The sequence below is a fragment of the Idiotropiscis lumnitzeri genome, chromosome 4 (assembly GCF_059441095.1).
Source record: "Idiotropiscis lumnitzeri isolate Australia: NSW breed Sydney's pygmy pipehorse chromosome 4, RoL_Ilum_1.0, whole genome shotgun sequence".
NCBI lineage: Eukaryota > Metazoa > Chordata > Actinopteri > Syngnathiformes > Syngnathidae > Idiotropiscis > Idiotropiscis lumnitzeri.
Genome location: NC_142394.1, coordinates 10,373,518 through 10,388,752, shown reverse-complemented (window position 1 = coordinate 10,388,752; position 15,235 = coordinate 10,373,518). Strand labels below are relative to the sequence as shown.

The window sequence follows — 15,235 nt, the reverse complement described above, 5'->3', positions numbered from 1 at the left end:
ACAACTGTATTTGCTCATCTCTATCATCTAACATCCACAGTAGAGCCGCTTTTCAGCCGCTCTGACTCTTCCTCTGGAATTCTTGCCTATCAAGCATTTGAAATATTGACTCCCATTAAATGTTAGTTTATTTATTTAAGACAACCACTGGCTTGTAATGTTTGTTTTTTTTCGTTTTTTTTTTGTCAGACACACATAAACATGATGTATTTTTGGTTGATTATGATAGCAATGTAACGGTGGACTACTGATTGGCATATCCGCCTCACAGTTCTGAGGTCAGGGGTTCAAATTCAGGCTTTACTGGGTGAAGTATGCATGTTCTCCCTCTGCGTGCAAGGGTTTTATACGGGTACTCTGGCTTTCCTGCCTCATCCCAAACAATCATGAATGTTAGGTAAATTTAAGATTAAAAATTGTCCGTTGGTGTGAATTTCAGTGTAAATGATTGTGTCCTGTGATACGCTGGCAACCAGTCCAGAGTGTACTCGACCTCTCGCATTAAGTCAGCTGGGGTACGCTCTAAACCTGTGACCCTAAAAAATAGAAAATGGACGGATGGAACTGCAAGACAAGGTCAACACAAAGTGTATAATGTAGAATTGTAGCAACATGAACAGCATTATCAGCATCTGCTCTTGTAATGTAGATATACTGTCTATCATCGCAAATGGCTGCGCTCTGTGATTACCTGCTTTAAAGTGTCACGTTTTAACATGAGCCCATTGAGTGACATTCATCACAACTAGACCCATAATGAGTGAGATGACCTTTCTTCAAGGTTGAGCACATCTTCACCAATGAAAGTCTCCATGATGCAGAAGGAGCCATTCTGAGTACTCCCTTTGGCTGAGATAATAACTTCATCATAATTAGCTTTTAGTACTCAAGAGTGTTGAATTGTGGGTTGCAGAGGGATCTGGGCTGATGTATTGCTTGATTTAATTACGTATCAAAATTCAATTAGACATGCTTTCAACCAAATTCAAAGTGATTTTTGTCAAGCTGTCCCTTGAAATCAGGCACAGCTTGAAGGACATAGTTTCTAATGCAGCTAACTGAATAATTATCTATTACTAAAAAAACATTCATGTGCTAAAAGGAAGGGCTTGAAATAAAAAAAAAAAAAAAGGCCGTGCCATTTTTTAGTGACATGTTTTTGCCCCTTTATTTCTCACTTCATAACTCGTCTGACTTCAAACAGCATCAAGTAGCAAGAGATCTCCGTGCTGATCTGCAGAGGTTTCCAGGTACTTTACTAAGTGAAGACAGATGACAAAATGCTCTTTGAGGTTGACTTCTGCTGAGGAACTCGCTGGCTTTCTTTACCCACATTGCTCGCTGCCTGCCCGCCCCGTTCTGCTCCCGAACTATGCCGTGGAAAAAAAAATAATGTGAAAGGAGGGTGTGAGCTGATTTGAATAAGTGTCACACCTGCCACCGAGAGTTACATTGATCTTTACTACTATGCAAATTTCAAATGTCACAGTGAGTATCCTGAGGAGCCAAAGAAGTGGTGGAATATTTCAGCTGGAGGTCTGTAACGGACTGAATTGTCAGACTTTACAAGAGTGTCAATATACTCATTGACAATTTTATTAGGCGCTCCCCAGCTTTCCTGCGGAGGGAAGTTTTTACTCTCACAGTGACCTGATTTTTAATTCTGCCAGAATCATTTTTTTTTAAACACCATCTCAGAGTTGCCTGCCACTAACCTTGTAAAATGAGGACATAAATGACAAAACACATCCATCCACCCATCCATCGACTTTCCTCACTCGGACTGAAGGTGAGCTGATGGCAAATCACAAACCAAGATCAAAATATGATAATGCATTCCCACTAATGTGGTGAAGAACAATAAAATGGAATTATTTTTAAAAACGGTTGTCCAAAGTAAATCTAATGTAATAAAATGAAGCTATCCACTTTACAACAATCATTAAACTAGTGAAGATTAGCTGAAGTAGTGTAAGTGATTTTGAATCAATAATTAGTCCTGATTGAAACGTTTGTGCATATTATACCTTAGGGAACAGACAAAAATGTAATCTCACTGGAACCCTTCTTCTGATAGAGTAGATTTGAAAAAAAAAAAAAGTAATTATGTGGCCTTTTTTCAATTATTACATTCATGTGGGAGACTTTTCAATTAAATGCACCAAACTGGCAACAGAACAATCAGCCCGGACTGTTTTAAATTATAGGCTAATTTTTGTGTTTTGTATTTGTCACACTTTACAAGTACATTTGTGCATCACCTTGACTGATGGGAAACAAGCGTTTTAATTCATTTGGGTTATAAAGCTTCACAGTTTGTCCTTTGCATTTCAATTTCCCTGAGATCAATTAAGTATTCTGATTCTGTATCGACTTAACAGCTATGGACGAATCATATTGAAAAAGCCAACTGCCCGAGCTGTATGTTTTTATGGGAGGGCAAGAAAGAACAATACATCATTTAACAAAAAACTATGCACACTAACTTGTGCACAAGTGTTCTGACCACTATTATTATGAATAAAATATTAATAGTCAACAAAGTTAACATTCGGGAGAAATGCTGCTCCGTCTATCGTTTGTGTTGAGACCAATGCCAAGTTTATAAATATTTTGTTAGGTTATCCATATAAATGCAGACGCCTAGCCAGATGATTACATCTACATGTAAAAATTGAAAATGCAGTTGTAACACTCCTGACTACTACTAATGATTTATTAAACATTGTTGAATTGAATCTCCAAAAATGTCAAAACCTCCTCTTGAAACGAAAGGCTGATTGGTTTGGTATTACATGCAAACCATTATCTAACATCCGAGTTGTAAGTCTGATAGCATGCAAGTCACTGCCATAGTTGGTTTCTATTAGTCTGAAAAGCCAACCTAACGACTCACCTGAATGTGCCCTTCCATGTAATTATAGCCTTCTTTGGGAGTTGAACTGCTCGTATAATTTTTGCGACACTTGGTGGATTTTCTTCATTGGATTTTTGTTGCACACACACAATGACTTATCTATATATCAAGCTTTAGCTAATTTTAATTATTTTTAGTCAATTGAGTATGTATGTTTTTGTTATGTGGAAGGAGAATGCAACTCCCAGGGGGAAAAAAAACAACAAAAAAAGATAAACGCACAATCTCCTCACAGAACCTCTAATTGTGAGGTCATTTAGCATTTTTTAACTTGAATAGTTATGACACAGAAGTTGTTGAGGCCAAAAGTATGAATGTTGTATCTTTACGTTTTTTACAATGGAACAACTCTTAACGATATTATTATTTGTATTGGTAGCTTTTTTTGTTTAGAAAGACACTAGAACAATCTTTGAGCGAACACTGCTTCGTTTGTTTGTTTCTTTTTAAAGTAACTCCTTTCGCAACTGCAACAAATAAAAAAATTATTTTCCACAAAAGTAAAAATGGTCTAGCAATAGTTCATCTTTCACAGACTCATCTACCAGCAGTTTTTGATGTTGGGCCGTCAAAAATGCTGCTTTCCTCCACTTGAATGTGATGAACTTTTGCTAAATGTTTGTTAAGGCTGCTTGTTTTCGTCATTTCTAACAGAAGTGTTTAAGATGAGGCTTATCAGTTTAATAATTTAGCCCCGGCGCTCGTTTACTGCCAGGACATGGTACCCATCCCTAGTCAAAAGAACAAATCACACTTCACCATCAACAATTTAAAAAAATCTTTTCCAAAACAAACATATAATTTAAACAAGATACATGAAAATAATATCGAACAAGGAGCAGAAATTCCACTGTTTAAAATTGTATGTGACTGGCTCATTGAGACCCTTTGACCTAGAGTGGATTGAACCCCCCTTCAACATATACACTATAGCTCCAGAGACAGAACAGAGAATCTGCCTTGTGCATGCAGCAACACAGTGCTGGTAAAAAATGGATCAAACATCGAAACAAATCTCGCAGTATCCCCGCTTGCTCTGTGCAGATCTTCCTCAAATATTATGTTGCTGGAAAACACCATTGCATCTTTCTGGCAAAAGTTGAAACGTCTAAAACAGTCGAACGTGGCAAGACTAAAGAGAAGTCCTCACCCTAGTGGTTCCTTTAACGAAACAAACTTCTCATGACCAGACTCATTTTCAGCATCTGGCCACAAATCATATAAATATCTTTGTCAAAGGCAAATTTGTGCTGCTGGAGGCCCACCCTGTGAGTGTTTTAAAAATCTTGCTGTTTCCCTGGCCATAACCAAGTGCATTAACATATGTTCTCGCAGTGCATGGTGCTACCCCGCATCAGTAAATGCTTATTACAGCAAGATGCGCTCTGCACTCTTCCGCTGAATATCCATGAGTATTGAAACACATTCATATAGGCCCGCACAAAACAGTGGGGATGTGTCCCACATGACGGGGGGCTCCTTAACATTTTAGTCTGAGGCCCTTTTTATCATCTTGATGTGTCTCCCCTCACAATAATGGCGGGTGGTAATAATGACGAATAAAGGCAAAATAGTCACTGCATTGTACACAGTGAGCATAATAAGGTCATCAGCTGGTAATGTGTTGTTTTTTTCTCCAATATTTATGCCTTTTTATCATGCAGAGTCAAATTCTCTCACTATGGGTTAAATCTCCAAAGACAACAGGCAACGTTAAAGGGTGAGGAGAAATATCTTGGAAGGGGTTACAAGCAGGTGATGATTTACAAATGGTTACTTTCGCTTACAATTCCATTTTGTATGGCATTTCATTTCTCCCGTACGCTATAGGCTACTATTAATTTACTAATCATGGAATTTGTGTCATGGGATCAAACTCATCACTCTCAACTCAATTCCCTCTTGTTGCGCAAGCTACCTACATGTTGTAGGAAGTTGTTTGTCGATAATAGCGAAGAACAAGATTGAAGTCTCCACTGACCAGAATGAGGCATGAACAGTACGTACGATTTTGATGCTGGGAAGCTGAAATTGTCATGAGCACAGCCGCACAAGTTGGCTGAAGCATCTGATGTTTGAATGCAAACAAACAACTACATCGTTCTAATAACCATTAGTTCATCTGTTGGGAAGTAATCTCAAATTTCCTGTAATGGAAAGAATGGGTTCTGATCTCCTTTCCCATTTCATCATCTCTCTCGCTTCACTTTAGTTCATTATAGCACAGGTATTTGACCCTCTTCATATCAAAAAGACTTTTTTGATCCATCACATCAGCTTGATAATTATTCTTTCGATGCTCTGCCAATATACAGCTGTGCGTAAAGCTTTTTTTTTTTCTTTCTTTCTTTTTTTTTTTTTAATGAATCAGCATCATTTTATCATGACACTGTAGACTCTGGGTGGGCAAACTACGGCCCGGGGGCCACATGCGGCCCGTTAAACGTTTGAATCCGGCCCGCCGAACTTGTAAAAAATTAAATGAATAAACTTTGTTAATGTTTTATTTTCCCAATACTGTGGTTTTTCAACGACAAATATATTGTTGTAATGCTTTTGTTCACTTTCGTTTAAAATTAAATGTTTTTTTTTTTTTTTTTTCTCCGATGAGGTGAGGTTACCAAAACACTCCATCCATCTGCTCCTGTTCCGGCCCCTCTGTCAAATTTTAGAACCCATTGTGGCCCGCCAATCAAAAAGTTTACCCACCCCTGCTGTAGAGGGACAAAAATGTGTCCAGTAAATGTCACACCCCTCAAAGAAAGGTATTGTTGACAAGCCTGGCAAATTTGAATGAATAAAAAGAAAATGACTTAAATATTAAATAAGGCTTCAAAATTAGCAGCAGGATGATGTAGGTGCATCCATGGAAGGCCTTGGAAATACAGCTGATGGCAGTGAAAACACTCACTGCTCTCCCTTCACCTGTCAATCAAATATGTTTGCTCATAAAGAATGTGCTAAAGTCTCCGTAGTCAGCTGCATACTGAAAAAGGTGTGCCACTGTGTTTGATAAATAGAAATGAACCAACCGTTGAATAATCACCCAAAATTCCAGATTTTCCAGACAACAATGTCCTAAATAATTCAGTCTTTGCATATTTTGAGCACTTACCTTGAAACATATTTAATTTCTTTTGGAAGAAATGTCGCTACAAGGTTTTTAAGATACAGGAGATGTCAAGGTGCTAATATTGGCTATTCTTGCACAAAGATCTGAGAACTGGCATCCGTGTCTTCCCACCACACTACACATTTCACAAGAAGAGATAGAGGCCAGGATACATCACAGAGACACGAAGCCTTTGAATAATACTTCATGAATAAATTAATTAAAAGAACCTCTTAAATAACTTACACCATGACTGAGAAACTTGAGCAAGTTATGATTGTTTAATCTGTGAATCAATAAATTAAACATTTTTAGAGATTCACAAGTTTTATTTGTTTAGCTCCTTTTCATTTCTATTTTTCTTGAACAATAAGTGTTAATTGTTACCCAAAAAATGAGCAGCGTCTGAAGCATTTTGCATAAAACATTTTGAAGGGATAAGGGTAAGACTAAGGAAGAGCCCATTAAAATCTGGTTCATTTCCAAGAGAGTGCTGCGGGCACGTATCCATGGAGGAGTGGAATTTGGTGCTGCCACAAACTAGGATTGCTCGTCCTTGGTGGATATCTGCGCTCTACTGAGTGCCATTCTTGTTAATGTTTATAGACTGGAAAGTTCTAGAGAGGGCCCAATTTATGTTAACTGCAAACCTTTGGAGATGTATCTTAAGAAATCTAGCCCAGGCTGGACCACCATGCAAACTAATGAACCTTTTCTTACTTTTCATTAACTATAAGACTAACTTAAAAATGTCCCGCATTGGCAAACAGTTGCTTGGTAGCAACTTTACCATGGGAATTGCTTGTCAAAGTGGGAAGTGGAAATTTGGGGTAAAACTTTTTTAATTGTCCTGCAATATCTACATTTTTATATATATATATATTTTTTTTACATGTGTATTTTTTAAACTAATCCTGGGATTTTTACCTTTTTTTTAAACTAATCCTGGGATTTTTACCTTATTTCATCATCTTCCCCAATCATCCAGCCTTCATTTTGTTTGTTTGTTTGTTTGGTGCAATATACAAACAAACAAATATATCACACACACGCGAGCGCACGGACACACATTTCAATAACTGCTGTTTTCAGCTCTCTGCAGAGGCATTTCATAAATGTTAGGAGTAAATTATATAATAGCCCAATTTCATTGTCCAGTCTTGTCAAAACATTCAATCAACGTGATTATTTTTTTAATATAATTCAGTCATACTGATGTATGTAAATGAGAAAACTCCATGGACGTGTTTTTCCTGTGCTGTTTCCAGTGTCAAGTTACATTAGGTCTTGTGTGATACATATTAATTTGAGGTTGTGCTATTGATAACACCTGCTGTACGACCTGTCAGATTCTAGTTTAGAAAACCTTCAAAAAGTCCTATATATAATGGAACTAAATATTATCCACAAGTCATGGGAAAATCCTTATCCATTTTCAATTTAAAGTACCAGAGCAGTTGTACTGTCAATCTGGAGTGCACAATGACTTGCCATTAATAGGTTGGGAGTGTCAGGAGAGCCCAGTCTGGGCAGAGATTTCCATGTGGATATGGCCTCTGGCATTGGGGTACATGCCCCCAGCCATCTGGGCTGATTTGACAAATGATTCTCCATCAAAGGCCTGTGCACTGATTTGTGTGGTAATTGATTGGAAGGGAGGTCTTCAAATCCCTGATTGGTTTAGGTGGATATAGAGGGGAGATATTGTGTGGCATGTGCAAGGAATAGGCAGCCATCAGGAGACGGGGAGCAAATACAGAGCAGGAGGTCTGGGAAACTCAATTCTGAACTGTGCTTGAATCCTACTTGGAGAGATTTCTAATGGCATGTTGTAAGATATGTTGTTCTTTCTGTAAGAAGGCAATCATTTGGTTACGATGCAAGTCATATTTTTTTTTACTCTGATGCACCTGCCACAATATCCAATTTGTTTGTTTCACAATGGAGATTGGATTTCACCATTCCAAAAGAAGAATTTGGTTTGTAATGAAATATCATTGATTGGTTGCAAGTGGAGGTGTGGTTCAATATGGATATATGAGCATGGCAAGTTGGCAGAGATGGAAACATATTAAATATTCCATCATCATTTTCCCCTGAATGTTTTATGCCATTAACACTGGTGGAAATTGTGGGAGAAAAACAACATCTGTCATGGAGGGTTGTCATTGTTCTACCTATTGAGGATGACAGCAACCTCAAGAAGGACATGTACTGGACTGAAAAGAAATCATGCTGGCTGTGAGACAAAATCAATGACGTTACTCCACTTACTGGTCATAGCACTTGAGAGACACAGAAAAAAAAACCCAAAAAACATGGACAATTCTGCTTTTACCATAATGATGCATGTTTTTCATCAGAACAGTCAGAGAGGTGTTAACTCAACAATATATCATTTTTTTCTTTGTACGCAGCAATGCAAATAGAAATAATCATGAATCTATCAATTTTTAGTGCTTGACCACATGTATCCTAATAGCTTGCTGCAAGTGACTGATGACTGCAAACAACTTCCTGGGATGCAGGTCACGTGCCACCGTAGATTAAAGGTGACATCAGTTTTCTTTTTACTTTTTTTAAATGTACTTTTTTTGTCATTGGCGGCAGTAGTGTACACCAACACAAAAAAACTAAATATATAACAATAAAGACAGACACTCATAACATTTTTTTTTATCCCTACAATCCTCACAGTCGAGAGGACTGAGAGCTACTGTACTTTTTGTGTAATGAATTATGCAAAGGGATTCCAATTCTATACACACATTTCTGACAAATTTGCTCAAATTATTTTGAATAATATTATATAGCCTATGAGTCATTAGTAATAATTAATTATATTAATTTACGTGAAGACATTGATCATGTTTATGAAGTCTCCCAATAATCACATTGTATGTCTATAAATCTCTGCCATTGTTTACATTTTCAAATGATGAGTTCCTACAATGTCTCGTCACCGGTGAGGTATTTTTAGAACAAGCCCACGGGCTACACATGTGGTCCGCGGGAGCCTGTCGTTGGCATCAGCTCCATGTAACATACGGGAGGCTGTTAGCTTGCGTGCTAGCTAGTGGCTAGCATGCCCCATGATGACTCAGTTGGAAATATTGCAGCCACCGGAGGCTTTTAGCTGATATATTTTTGCAGCTGGGACGTGGAGGCATGAGAAAGATTTGGGTAAAGTTAAGTGTGGCAGGGTTCAGCAAATTCAAGAGACACTCATGCTGACCGACAGTGTTTGAGAGCTGAGGAAATTGTTTGATTTTTCATGGTTTTGACGTTCCATTGTATATACTCCTCAATTCTTTTTCAATCATTCAAATTTGAAATGGTTGGTCACAAAACTTTAAGACATTCACATTTTCACTGTACCAATACATTATTGTTTTCTTTCTCATCCAAACAGCATCCTTCAACTTTGACGTGGTGATTTGCAGACATTTAACCTTGGCGGGCTTATTTTGTACTTTCAACATAACTGTCGTCACTTTATGGTTTATTGACTCTCTTTGTGTTCTTTCTATCCACAAAGGTTAATGAAATCACATGAATATAAGTAAAAGCTTTCCAAGTATAAGGGGACTGCCATCACTGACCAAGGTGGTTGGTCCTCAGTATCCATTGCCATCCTGTTCCAATACAGCCTTGTGCATTTTCACATTTCAGCCTATATGATTGTTTCATCTTCTCAAACTCTTAACATTGATAGAAAGAACAACTTGTGACTCCCACACATCCCTGAAGCTGCAAACAGGCCCATGAGGGTTAAATGTCTGCAAATCCCGCTGGCAGTCAGAAGCTTGTTAACAAGTATCGACAGCCCGTTATGTCTTCATTCAATTTATTTGGACTCTGGACACAGCACAGCAGTTCTTTATTAATCAGCTATGCGCACCATGTGAGGCAGTTTTACCAAAGTCATGGTAGGATGTGTTGGGTGCAATCTGGGGATGGGCCGGTATCAGGTTCTGATGGTATGATAACCGTGACCAAAAATATCACGTTTTCAAGAAATCACTGGATTGCAATTACGGCTCTAAAATTTATTATTTTGAATAATAATTATTTTTTTCATTGAACACGCTCCATAGATATACTAGTAAATGTAAAAATAACATAGAGTATTGTCGTTATTAATGTATCGCAACCGTAAATTAACATTTCTCTGAAAATGAGTCGCGACATGTACTGATCTGATGCTACTGATAATACCAGAGCTGACATTAGCCATGCTAGTTATCAACTTAAATTCCTTGACAGCAAATCTATCCACCTTATTCCTGAGGGCTTTCAAGCAGAAACAATAGTGGGAGCGACGTGCCGTAAGACAGCGGGAGAAGCGGTAAATCAGAAGACCACCTCAATGTTGGATGTGAGCTCCATTCAATTTGTGGACCGAAAGTGGAAGCTTATGGAGCAACACGTGCATCGGACTTTATGCTTGTATTAGAACAAAACACTGGAGAAGAGTTGCTGGATGCCATTTAAAGATTAAGAGCAAAGTCACAAAAATCTCAGGCATGATTTTTATGTGTAAGTGGGACCCAACACTTTCGAATTAGTCAGGTCCCCTTTTTTTTTTCTCAACAGTTCTGGCGTGCTTTTGGACTGATGGTCAGTAATAATAATTAATAATTTCAGCGCAGACATAATAAATATTTAAATGATTCAGTATTTTCCTCTTAATCTGTATTAATACTGTTATTGTTATTATGTATCTGTTTTTTTGGGGAAAAATATGTTGTGTGAGAAGTAGTTGGGTTTATAAAAGAGTTTTATAAATAAGAAAATACATAAGACTGTCTCCAATCTCTTCTAACAAAATGCCAACAACTGTATTACTATGTAGGTACTGAGATTTTGAGATAGCTTATTGCCTCACCGTCTGAAGCCACAAAGTTCAGAAAGTAGCAAAACGTGTGACTGACCACTTTTTCTTGTCTTCCTCCTGCCCCGCTATATTAGTAGAAAGTGAGATTCATTTTTTTATTTTAAAGCTGCAGCCACTAGCATTCCCCATACAGTTTAGGTCTGTAACTGTCAAACAAAGTGGACAAAAAAATGAAGTCACACCTACATTTAATGCAAAGTCTCATGGGGAAGAAAGTGGATAGTATTTATTCCCTTGATTTATTTCATTAAGGTAAATCTCGTAAGCTGGTTTCAAATGATCAATTAAAAACATTCAAAACAGTTAATTATATTATTACTGGTATTAACGTTACATTGAAATGGTCAGAGAGTAATCGGTAGTGCTCTCGTAAATGAGACATCCTTTGTTTATCAAGTTCCTCACTGACTGCTCGCAACAATGGGAGGCGGGGAGTATGTGTCAACTACGACTAAAAAAAAACAAAACAAAACATAAAACGGCTCAAATTTCCGATGGAATAATTTAGCATTTTTTTATAACCGTGACTTTTTAAAACTACAGTCTGCAGTACCTTGAAACCGGTAAGTTGGATGTCTTTATGATAAAAAAAGAGACCACGGAGGCCTGTTAATGTGACAGTGAGAGTGGCTGACTGCCTTTATTACACGGCAGGCTGGTTGCGCCGGATACGTTTTCCCATTTGATCGAGACATGCGGTTGTTGGTAGTGACAGACGCCACGTCGCACTGCTCCCAGAGGCCACAAATGACCTTTCAGCTTGTCTTTTTTTTACCCAGGAACAAACTTAATTTGTTTGACAATGACCACCAATAGAGCGTTTACACCCGTTATCTATTGAGACACCCTTATGACATGTTGAGCAGATACACGCTTGCATGCGCATGCGAAAATACCAGCAATTCCTCAGTAGCCACGCCCCTGCAGCTTGATGCCTTTAATATAAACTTAATTGCTGTATGACGACCCTCTTGTTTGGATGCCCGGGGGATTTTCTTTTATTATGCAGAATGAATTATCATTAGGGTTTGCTTATTCAGTGGCCATTTCTTGACTGGTCCCCGACATTTCTTTTCTCATTTGTAGCACTTGCAATCTGTGTGTTAACATGCTACACGCTAGTTTCCCAGGATGAATGCACTTGAAGAGGCAGGGAGGGGTGTACCAAGCTCATTACTCAACTTTCCTATTGTTGGATGATTTGTTACAGGGGAGGAGTTTGTTTTGTAGAGGAAACACATTGGTGAAAGGACATCTTGATGCATAACTGTAATTTGTCTTCAATATTTCTGAGCTGGCACAGAATGAGTAGCAGTCAGGCCTCACACTATCCAAAGTGCTTGAACCCCACCCCCATCCCTTGCCCTCTCCATCTGTCACCTAACTGGATTATATTGTACATACGGAACATCCATGTATATACTGTATGCAGTCATGTGTGCTTACACATTAATTAGCAGCACAGGGTAACATAAAAAACAGCCATTTACTGCTTGCATAAATCCTATTTGTTATATTTTAGAAGTATCCTGTGTCACATGAGTGTGACACTGCTGTTAATATGCAGGAAAAAAAAATCTATGTATGCGCTCATTATTGTGCACTACTTGTGGTTTAATGAGAAACACTTCTTCATGCTGCAGCCTTGTGAAAAACTGACACAATTTTCTACCGCCTGAAGCCTGGTGTCAGAATTATGATCTTAGCCTCACCCCTTACCCGGACTGCCGTACTGTAATGATGCTCTGAGGTGAGCCCACTCATCAATTATTCACAGAATCCAAGATTTTCACTCTTAATCTTCTTGCCAGCTAGAGGAGACCATTTAAGAAAACTAGCAGAGAAAATAAAAGGAGCGGGAGTGGGGAGAAAAAAAAGTGAAGGCGGCAAGTTGCTTGGCGGGTGAATGAGAGAGTTTGCGGTAGGCAGACAATGCTTTCGATGTGAGTATAATTGTAGTTTAACAATGTGTGGGCCTTTGGGATTTTCACTATGCAGTATATGGCCTTTAGTCTAAGGTCGCTATGGAAACCAAAGGACCCCAACGACCCGTGGTGCCCACCCACTCGGACAGCCGTTAATCATCTTTGCTCAGATCCTGGCACTGCAGAATTTGGCCAATGTGTCAAGAAGCAATTATATATACCCGATCTCTTTCCACCCCTCTCCTTCCCCCGCCCTCTTAATATAATCACAGAGCAGCACGTTTAAAAGCCCTCTGGTCATTACACTATCTTGAGGAGATGGCGGAGGGGGGTGCGCACACAATTCAGATGAGGAGAAGACGCGCAAAAAGACAGAGACAACCATTATAAATGTGAATATTCTTTTTCATATGACTCACATCCAGTCATTTGCTCGCTCACTTAACAGGCTCCCGAGATGACTGACTGTACTAAATTACCCCAGCTGGCCCATTGCAATGGCGGCACATTTTGGGTCGGCGCAAATCACGAAGACTAATGGGAGCTGACGAGACGGAGATTATGTTCTGCTGCTAACAGCTAAAATGTAAAGAACCATCACGCCAACCCATCCACAAACTCATTGTTTCCCCTTACATGACCAAATGGGAGCACAGAAAAAGAATGGAGTTCAGCAAAAGGAACGCCAGGCTGTCATCATTTCATCATATGTAAGAGAGGATGTAATATTGCACTGAATGCTTACGGTAAGAACCTATGGGTGAATTATTCCATACTCGCATGAAGGACAGTTTGCCTCCTGATCACAATGTGATTGCCTCTTCGCGTGATTTCAGCATGACAAAAATGACGGAAGTGTGTTGGATTTTATTCCTGTTTTCTGTCCTCCCATTCCTGCACTTTTCAAAGTGATTTTTTTACAGCGAGTTGTACATTAGCTATACTGAAGAGCGCATGGCTTTGTCCAGTTGATGACAAGCTGCCAGACAGGTTCCCTCCATTGAGCTTTTTTTTTTTATTGAGGTCGTTTGCTTCTCGCTGTGCAACCACCGCCACTCATCCGCCCGAAAAATGGACACACAGTCAATTATGACACATCCGCTGCTAAGTGAACTGAGATTGTGTGAATTTCACTGCATAACACATTGTCGTGTTGGGGAATGGCTCAGAAGCAGAAGTGGAAAGTTACTTCAAAAGACTTGACGTCATTAGCGTGTGGTGATGACTCTGACCCTGCATGAATTGGGATAATTAACGTTGAATAAATATCCACAAGTTTCTACAGCCAATCAAACTTGATGGAAATTAGAACGCAAGAAAGTTCATGACCTACTTTACCGAAATAAGTGATCAGTTTTCAAGGGCAAAATCAAACCCGGCCGAGTGTCTTTTACGTGACATTAAAGAAAAACCTTTTGTGATGGTTATTTTTTTGGGGGTGAAAAAAATATTCAACCTACCCCCCCCAAAAAATCTAATTTGCCAGTTTAGTGTGAGGTGGCAACCACATGATTTTACAGACTGCACATTTTGCAGCATCTAAAACTTAATTAAAAAAAATAATTAACAAATACAGATGCTTACATTTTTAATCCATGTTTGTTGTGAATTTGGGAATATGCTGCGGGCCAATAAAAAACAACCTGCAGGTCTGACTCATATTGTTATGCTGCTGTACAATTTTCTGATCTGTTTTGAATCATTTTGTTATTATCGTTCTACTGCTTCATACTGAGACATTTGGGTCCTTGTTGAACACCCACTTAATGACCAAACAGGATCCGAGCCTGATTGAGAGTTAATGCTATTTTCTTAAATCAAATGCCTGAAAGCAAGGCGGATCTTACCTTATGAGGACAAATGGGTGGTGGCGAGTTAAAAGACTTCTCTAGCATTTGGATCGCATTCTACAAGAAAAACACATTATCAGGGGCATGTTTCATTGGAGGTCATCTCCTGTAAATCCTCATTGGCAGAGGTTGCAGCTTATTTCCTGTCTGTCGGAGCACTTTGGGAAATATTTTAGTGGGTTTCAGCAACGGAATAAACACGTGCCAGCTGACCACTAATCCAAGACCTGCAGCTTTTGTTAAGAGTCATATTAAATCTTCATCATGTTTATATCTATCAGACATCACGTGAGCAGGGATGATGCTTTTGTTTTGCTTTCTAGTCTAAACCATTATTTCAGCCCCTCTACAAAGATTATAAATCCTTCTTTGTAGGAAGATTCTCAAAAACATATGTCCCTTTCCCGGAATGCTTTTTTAGGTTAAAGGAGGACAAGATCCAAGATGGCCCATTTTTCACTAACAAGCTCAGGTTATATATTTTTTTGATCAGGAAACTGAAATTAGTTATCATTTTCTTTTTTATTTATTCAC

At 38.7% G+C, this 15,235-nt stretch overlaps 1 protein-coding gene across 2 annotated transcripts in view; it reads right to left on the bottom strand.

Annotated features, from left to right (window-relative positions):
* pcdh11 (protocadherin 11) overlaps positions 1-15,235 on the bottom strand; it is a 148,448-nt gene that overhangs the window by 74,584 nt on the left and 58,629 nt on the right. The window contains exon 4 of one of the 2 annotated variants that reach the window (XM_088293456.1): positions 14,699-14,758. The exons of the other annotated variant lie outside the window; for it this stretch is intronic. Coding sequence (XP_088149582.1) covers positions 14,699-14,758 — 60 coding nt within the window. The remainder of the gene's footprint in view (positions 1-14,698; positions 14,759-15,235) is intronic. 2 annotated transcript variants of the gene reach the window in all.